The 8,844-nt window shown below is 43.4% G+C and overlaps 1 protein-coding gene across 2 annotated transcripts in view; it reads right to left on the bottom strand.

Moving 5' to 3' along the window:
- Positions 1-1,361: 1,361 nt before the first annotated feature.
- Positions 1,362-8,844, bottom strand: part of ears2 (glutamyl-tRNA synthetase 2, mitochondrial) — a 28,119-nt gene continuing 20,636 nt past the window's right edge. For both annotated transcript variants that reach the window (XM_071354290.1, XM_071354291.1), the window contains 5 exons: positions 7,130-7,238; positions 5,603-5,756; positions 5,037-5,167; positions 2,914-3,055; positions 1,362-1,906 (listed from right to left, as the gene is read on the bottom strand). In XM_071354290.1, coding sequence (XP_071210391.1) covers positions 1,820-1,906; positions 2,914-3,055; positions 5,037-5,167; positions 5,603-5,756; positions 7,130-7,238 — 623 coding nt within the window. In that variant the 3' untranslated portion in view covers positions 1,362-1,819. The remainder of the gene's footprint in view (positions 1,907-2,913; positions 3,056-5,036; positions 5,168-5,602; positions 5,757-7,129; positions 7,239-8,844) is intronic.

Genomic DNA, 8,844 nt, shown 5'->3' with positions numbered 1-8,844 from the left:
ATTCATCAGTATAGTCCTCAAGTGGGCACTAGCGGTTCTGGGGGGGGGGGGGGGGGCAGTGCCCCTGTGGTGACAATTTTGGACCCCCTTGTGGCCCCCCTAAATGTGGAGTATGAAATCATTTTAAAATAACACATTTTTGCTATCATTCTTTTTTTAATTATTCTTTTTTTTTTTTAAATGTTCATTATTCTTTTTTTACATCTGTTATTAGACAGTGGCAACGATGATGATTATGAACATGGTATTTTGCCTGCTAATGCCTGCAATGCAGTGAAGAAAACGATATGAGAACAATAACATCTAATGTAACTGGCCCCTCATACAGTTCAACTGGCCCCTCTAGCAGTACAACTGGCCCCTCTAGCAGTACAACTGGCCCCTCTAGCAGTACAACTGGCCCCTCTAGCAGTACAACTGGCCCCTCTAGCAGTACAACTGGCCCCTCTAGCAGTTCTAGCAGTACAACTGGCCCCTCTAGCAGTACAACTGGCCCCTCTAGCAGTACAACTGGCCCCTCTAGCAGTACAACTGGCCCCTCTAGCAGTACAACTGGCCCCAGCTTGGCCCCCCCCCCCCAGCTGAAATGGTCTACAACAGCCACGGCAAGTGGGGCGGCAGGTAGCCTAGTGGTTAGAGCGTTGGATTTGTAACCAAAGGTGGCAAGATCGAATCCCTGAGCTGACAAGGTAAAAATCTGCCGTTCTGCCCCTGAACAAGGCAGATAACCCACTGTTCCTAGGCCGTCATTGAAAATAAGAATTTGTTCTTAGCTGACTTGCCTAGTAAAATATATATATATATATATTATTTTTTACAGATTTCTGAATTGACCTAGACACCAGAACAAACAAATATAACAACATTTTGAAGATTGTTCCACAAGTAAGGTGCAAGAAAACTAAAAGCTGATGTACCTACTAACTCAGTAGAGACCAAAGGAGTTTCCAGAGTTAACCATCCCGGAGACGGGTGTGGTAAACAGGTTAGGTACGGTGAGACTTTCTGTAAATGAAAACACAGCAATGAGAGTGGTAAGGTAACTTACCATATACCTGACATAACTTTCATTCCATATTTTTTGAAATTCATTTGTAACCTTTATTTAACTAGGCAAGTCAGCTAAGAACAAATTCTTATTTACAATGACGGCCTACCGGGGAACAGTGGGTTAACTGACTTGTTCAGGGGCAGAACGACAGATTTTTACCTTGTCAGCTCAGGGATTCGATCTTGCCACCTTTGGTTACAAATCCAACGCTCTAACCACTAGGCTACCTGCCGCCCCAAAATGGACAATCAACCATAATCAATGTAATGTTGAATACATTTAGAGTTCCCACTGAAGACATAAGAGCATCGATAATTAGTAGAAACTTGTTTTATTGCAAACATTTCCAGTTCAACTTGACTGAATGTCCATTACAAGTCAAGTGTGATCATATACAGTCCAGGAATATTGTTAGAGTCAGAAAACCAGTCCTCAGTGTTGCTGTGTTACAATCAGGTAACCAGTTAGAATAATGAACCAGGGTCATATTCATTATGGCACAACGTAGCAAAACGTTTCTTGCAGGGGGAATATGAAAATTAACGTTTCTTATTGGACAAGTTCAAAGTAGTCCCTCCCGGTTTTCAGTCTGTTTTCTCTCCCGATTGGTAACACATTATTACAACCTAGTCTTCAGGTGTTGCTGCGAGAGGGAATAGGGTGCCCTTTGTGACTCATCCGTATAATAATGCACTGCTTCTGCACTATAGGGCCCTGGACTAAAGTAGTGCACTATATAGGGAATAGGGTGCCATGCAGCCACAATGTTCAGTGCTGCAGTAGAACTCTGTTGAAGCGATGTGTGATCTCACTGGGTCCCAACGATACCATCATCTCTGCTACACTGGGGCCTTGCTGCAGAGACAGACAGACAGACAGACAGACAGACAGACAGACAGACAGACAGACAGACAGACAGACAGACAGACAGAGACAGACAGAGACAGACAGACAGACAGGGACAGACAGAGACAGACAGACAGAGACAGACGGACAGACAGACAGACAGACGGACAGACGGACGGAGGAGGAAGAAGAAACATTATTTTTCAAGAGCTGTGACAATCATGTTGACAGGACAGCAATCAAACACAACTTCTCTTTTTTTTTTTATATATACACATTGTCATTGTGGTACTTTCTTTTTCGCCGTCTCTCTCCGTTCCGCCTCCCTCTCTCCTACCTGTAGTCTGAGGGCCAGTCTCTCTCCTACCTGTAGTCTGAGGGCCAGTCTCTCTCCTACCTGTAGTCTGAGGGCCAGTCTCTCTCCTACCTGTAGTCTGAGGGCTAGTCTCTCTCCTACCTGTAGTCTGAGGGTCAGTCTCTCTCCTACCTGTAGTCTGAGGACCAGTCTCTCTCCTACCTGTAGTCTGAGGGCCAGTCTCTCTCCTACCTGTAGTCTGAGGGCCAGTCTCTCTCCTACCTGTAGTCTGAGGACCAGTCTCTCTCCTACCTGTAGTCTGAGGACCAGTCTCTTGCCTACCTGTAGTCTGAGGACCAGTCTCTCTCCTGCCTGTAGTCCGGGGCTAGTCTCTCTCCTACCTGTAGTCTGAGGGCCAGTCTCTCTACTACCTGTAGTCTGAGGGCTAGTCTCTCGCTTACCTGTAGTCTGAGGGCCAGTCTCTCTCCTACCTGTAGTCTGAGGGCTAGTCTCTCTCCTACCTGTAGTCTGAGGGCCAGTCTCTCTCCTGCCTGTAGTCTGAGGGCCAGTGTCTCGCCTACCTGTAGTCCTGGGCTAGTCTCTCTCCTACCTGTAGTCTGAGGGCCAGTCTCTCTCCTACCTGTAGTCTGAGGGCCAGTCTCTCTCCTGCCTGTAGTCTGATGGTCAGTCTCTCTCCGTTCCCCCTTTCACTCTCTCCTACCTGTAGTCCGCTGAGAGCCAGTCGTATAATCTTCATAACATCTCTGTATTTAGTGTTGCTGGTCTTCTTAGCCAGAGTCTTCAGTTGTACACTGAGCTGGTCTACTGTCAGTTCCTCACCTCCTTTCAGACCTTCCATCAACCTACACAGAGACAGACATGGGACAGGCAGTTAACACCAAGACATGTTAATAGTACACGGAAGTACATTTTTTTAATCAATTAAAATATGAAAGACACATAACTGACAGTCGTCATTTTCAGAAAAGTCTTGGTTCATTAAAAAGGACACCGTCACTTAACTTCTGACAAACAAACTTGACTACATTGAAAGGGAACTAGGAGTGGTTTTAGTTAACAGTAAGTTCTGATAGATACTGTATGACTAGAGTAGTACTGTAGTCTATAGTACTATAGCTAATACTGTATGACTAGAGTAGTTCTGTAGTCTATAGTACTATAGCTAATACTGTATGACTAGAGTAGTACTGTAGTCTATAATACTATAGCTAATACTGTATGACCGGAGTAGTCCTGTTAGTCTATAGTAGTTATGGTATGAACCAGAGTAGCCCTGTTAGTCTATAGTAGTTATGGTATGAACCAGAGTAGTCCTGTTAGTCTATAGTAGTGTTGGTATGAACCAGAGTAGTCCTGGTAGTCTATAGTAGTTATGGTATGACCCAGAGTAGTCCTGTTAGTCTATAGTAGTTATGGTATGAACCAGAGTAGTCCTGTTAGTCTATAGTAGTTATGGTATGAACCAGAGTAGTCCTGTTAGTCTATAGTAGTTATGGTATGAACCAGAGTAGTCCTGTTAGTCTATAGTAGTTATGGTATGAACCAGAGTAGTCCTGTTAGTCTATAGTAGTTATGGTATGAACCAGAGTAGTCCTGTTAGTCTATAGTAGTTATGGTATGAACCAGAGTAGTTCTGTTAGTCTATAGTAGTTATGGTATGAACCAGAGTAGTCCTGTTAGTCTATAGTAGTGTTGGTATGACCCAGAGTAGTCCTGTTAGTCTATAGTAGTTATGGTATGAACCAGAGTAGTCCTGTTAGTCTATAGTAGTGTTGGTATGAACCAGAGTAGTTCTGCTAGTCTATAGTAGTTATGGTATGACCCAGAGTAGTCCTGTTAGTCTATAGTAGTTATGGTATGAACCAGAGTAGTCCTGTTAGTCTATAGTAGTTATGGTATGAACCAGAGTAGTCCTGTTAGTCTATAGTAGTTATGGTATGAACCAGAGTAGTCCTGTTAGTCTATAGTAGTTATGGTATGAACCAGAGTAGTCCTGTTATTCTATAGTAGTTATGGTATGAACCAGAGTAGTCCTGTTAGTCTATAGTAGTTATGGTATGACCCAGAGTAGTCCTGTTAGTCTATAGTAGTTATGGTATGAACCAGAGTAGTCCTGTTAGTCTATAGTAGTTATGGTATGACCCAGAGTAGTCCTGTTAGTCTATAGTAGTTATGGTATGACCCAGAGTAGTCCTGTTAGTCTATAGTAGTTATGGTATGACCCAGAGTAGTCCTGTTAGTCTATAGTAGTTATGGTATGAACCAGAGTAGTCCTGTTAGTCTATAGTAGTTATGGTATGACCCAGAGTAGTCCTGTTAGTCTATAGTAGTTATGGTATGACCCAGAGTAGTCCTGTTAGTCTATAGTAGTTATGGTATGAACCAGAGTAGTCCTGTTAGTCTATAGTAGTTATGGTATGAACCAGAGTAGTCCTGTTAGTCTATAGTAGTTATGGTATGAACCAGAGTAGTCCTGTTAGTCTATAGTAGTTATGGTATGACCCAGAGTAGTCCTGTTAGTCTATAGTAGTTATGGTATGACCCAGAGTAGTCCTGTTAGTCTATAGTAGTTATGGTATGAACCAGAGTAGTCCTGTTAGTCTATAGTAGTTATGGTATGAACCAGAGTAGTCCTGTTAGTCTATAGTAGTTATGGTATGAACCAGAGTAGTCCTGTTAGTCTATAGTAGTTATGGTATGAACCAGAGTAGTCCTGTTAGTCTATAGTAGTTATGGTATGAACCAGAGTAGTCCTGTTAGTCTATAGTAGTTATGGTATGAACCAGAGTAGTTCTGTTAGTCTATAGTAGTTATGGTACATACCGTATGACCAGAGTAGCGATGTGTTGTGTCTCTGAGCTGAGTGCTGCCATCTGTTGGTCAGAGAAAGAAGGTCGAACCCACAGGTAGGAATACTCTGAGGACACCAGGTCAGACACAGAGGAGATATGACCCTGAGAGAGAGAGAGAAAGAGAGAGAGAGAAAAGGAGAGAGAATTAGACAGAGAAGGAGGGTGGAACCCAAAGGTAGGAATACTCTGGAGCTACCAGCTCAGAGAGAGAGGAGATATGTGAGTGAGTGAGAGAGACGGTGACCTCCAGACAGACAGGCTCCACATTCTGCACTGGGCTGTGATATTCTCAAACTGGGAATGTCAGAATGCCAAAGGGTTCCAGAGGGTTTTTCAGCTGGTGCGAAGATTGACACAACAGCTGCTGCCCTGTTACCTTGGTTACGTCCATAGTTACCGTGCACGCAGGTGTAGAACCCGTGTGATGAGGTCATATGATGAGGTCATAGTTACCTTGCACGCAGGTGTAGAACCCTTGTGATGAGGTCATAGTTTCCTTGCGCAGGTGTAGCACCCGTGTGATGAGGTCATAGTTACCTTGCGCAGGTGTAGAACCCTTGTGATGTAATCTGGTTGCAGAACATCCTGATCCTGGACCTGTGTTCCGTACACTTCCTGGATCCGCCCCTGCAGATCCCTCACCAGCCAATCACGTTGCACCGCGTCATCGATACGCTGCTGCAGGTGGATCCTGGGAGAACACAGAGAGGATTACTGAGATTACTAAGGACTGGTCTGGAGTGAGTTGTTAAGATAAGGGTGGTTAGGAGAAGCATTGAGAAAGCTGATCCTAGACCCTTATGTGCTAGAACCAGGGGTGGGCGATGCCAGTCAGTACTCAGGGCCCTGATTGGTGTCACACCTTCTCTCCATCTGATTCATCAAATTGCATTCTAAACTGAAGATCATGACGAGGTGATTATTGGAGTCATTTATCATGACTGAATGAGGCAGGTCAGCAGACACAATATATATAGGCAGAAATACACAGTGCAACAGCACCACCTGTAGCCTGGGTAACAGTCTCTTAGTTAACACTCCACACCATGTGCCAAAGAGACCGGACGTTCTGCCATCTTCAACTCTGAAGATTCTATCATTAATGAGCACGAGGAGAACAGAGGAGTTGATCCTGATTCGATAACCCCTCACAGCTTTCCTCCAATCACAACGATTATGCAACTACTGGAACTATCACTGTTTTCTCTCGACTGGAAGTGTTGCTATCCGGTTGCTAAGCAACCGTGTTGTTTGGTTCAGCCAGATAAAACCAGTCTGTTGACAGCGTGAAAAGATGCTCGTCATGGAAAATATTAATGTTATTTCGAACAACCAATGAGCAACTCTGCCGTAAACCAGCTGCATATTGAACGTTGAGATTACCAGAGACCAGTTTCTATGGCAATGACAAGGAGTGTAATGTTAGTTAAAGAGACTGGTACTCAGACTACACTACCCACAACTCTGTGTCACAAGGAGTGGAATGTTAAAGAGACTGGTACTCAGACTACACTACCCACAGCTCTGTGTCATGACAAGGAGTGGAATGTTAGTTAAAGAGACTGGTACTCAGACTACACTACCCACAGCTCTGTGTCACAAGGAGTGGAATGTGAGTGACCAGAGAATGTGAGTGACCAGAGTTAACTTTGTAAACTAAAGGTGTGTTTAGAATTATTTTTGTTGTATTAATGCTATTTAATCTCTCCTCAGACTAATATTATTCTGTTTGTCCTGTGGGTACCTTTGCCACTGTTCCACCCCTTGTGTATTAAGCTGTCATGGTGTATTTGCTCTGAGTCATGACAAGGGGTGGAATGTTAGTTAAAGAGACTGGTACTCAGACTTCACTACCCACAGCTCTGTGTCATAACAAGGGGTGGAATGTTAGTTAAAGAGACTGGTACTCACGACTACACTACCCACAGCTCTGTGTCATGACATGAAACCTACTATGGCTTCTACCCTTGAACTACACTCAACCTTGAGGTTTGACAGCAGCCAGCCTAAAGAACTTGTGGAGGGAGAGATGGATACAAAGAGACAGACAGACAGGTAGTGTACTTGTTAAACTCAGGTAGTTTGTCCAGGTCTAGCAGGGCAGAGTGGGTGGTGATCTTAGACGGGTTAAACTCAGCGATCAGTTCCTCCATCTTACGACCCACACGGTTACCTGCAGGACGACAGGGGGAAACGCATTTAGGCTGTGTCTCAAATGGCACCCTACCACTAATTCTGACCCCTATTCCCTTTATAGTGCACTACATCTGACTCCTATTCCCTTTATAGTCCACTACATCTGACTCCTATTCCCTTTATAGTGCACTACATCTGACTCCTATTCCCTTTATAGTCCACTACATCTGACTCCTATTCCCTTTATAGTCCACTACATCTGACTCCTATTCCCTTTATAGTACACTACATCTGACTCCTATTCCCTTTATAGTGCACTACATCTGACTCCTATTCCCTGTATAGTACACTACTTCTGACTCCTATTCCCTTTATAGTACACTACTTCTGACTCCTATTCCCTTCTGACTCCTATTCCCTTTATAGTCCACTACATCTGACTCCTATTCCCTTTATAGTCCACTACATCTGACTCCTATTCCCTTTATAGTACACTACTTCTGACTCCTATTCCCTTCTGACTCCTATTCCCTTTATAGTACACTACTTCTGACTCCTATTCCCTTTATAGTACACTACATCTGACTCCTATTCCCTTTATAGTCCACTACATCTGACTCTTATTCCCTTTATAGTACACTACTTCTGACTTCTATTCCCTTCTGACTCCTATTCCCTTTATAGTACACTACTTCTGACTCCTATTCCCTTCTGACTCCTATTGCCTTTATAGTCCACTACATCTGACTCCTATTCCCTTTATAGTCCACTACTTCTGACTCCTATTCCCTTTATAGTCCACTACATCTGACTCCTATTCCCTTTATAGTACACTACTTCTGACTCCTATTCCCTTCTGACTCCTATTCCCTTTATAGTACACTACTTCTGACTCCTATTCCCTTTATAGTACACTACATCTGACTCCTATTCCCTTTATAGTCCACTACATCTGACTCCTATTCCCTTTATAGTACACTACTTCTGACTCCTATTCCCTTCTGACTCCTATTCCCTTTATAGTACACTACTTCTGACTCCTATTCCCTTCTGACTCCTATTCCCTTTATAGTACACTACTTCTGACTCCTATTCCCTTTATAGTGAACTACTTCTGACTCCTATTCCCTTTATAGTGCACTACTTCTGACTCCTATTCCCTTCTGACTCCTATTCCCTTTATAGTACACTACTTCTGACTCCTATTCCCTTCTGACTCCTATTCCCTTTATAGTACACTACTTCTGACTCCTATTCCCTTTATAGTGAACTACTTCTGACTCCTATTCCCTTTATAGTGCACTACTTCAGACTCCTATTCCCTTTATAGTGCACTACTTCTGACTCCTATTCCCTTCTGACTCCTATTGCCTTTATAGTCCACTACATCTGACTCCTATTCCCTTTATAGTCCACTACTTCTGACTCCTATTCCCTTTATAGTCCACTACATCTGACTCCTATTCCCTTTATAGTACACTACTTCTGACTCCTATTCCCTTCTGACTCCTATTCCCTTTATAGTACACTACTTCTGACTCCTATTCCCTTTATAGTACACTACATCTGACTCCTATTCCCTTTATAGTCCACTACATCTGACTCCTATTCCCTTTATAGTACACTACTTCTGACTCCTATTC

Source organism: Salvelinus alpinus, chromosome 2 (genome assembly GCF_045679555.1).
Source record: "Salvelinus alpinus chromosome 2, SLU_Salpinus.1, whole genome shotgun sequence".
Lineage (NCBI taxonomy): Eukaryota > Metazoa > Chordata > Actinopteri > Salmoniformes > Salmonidae > Salvelinus > Salvelinus alpinus.
The sequence above is the reverse complement of the archived record's forward strand: the minus strand, read 5'-3'. Positions and strand labels throughout refer to the sequence as shown.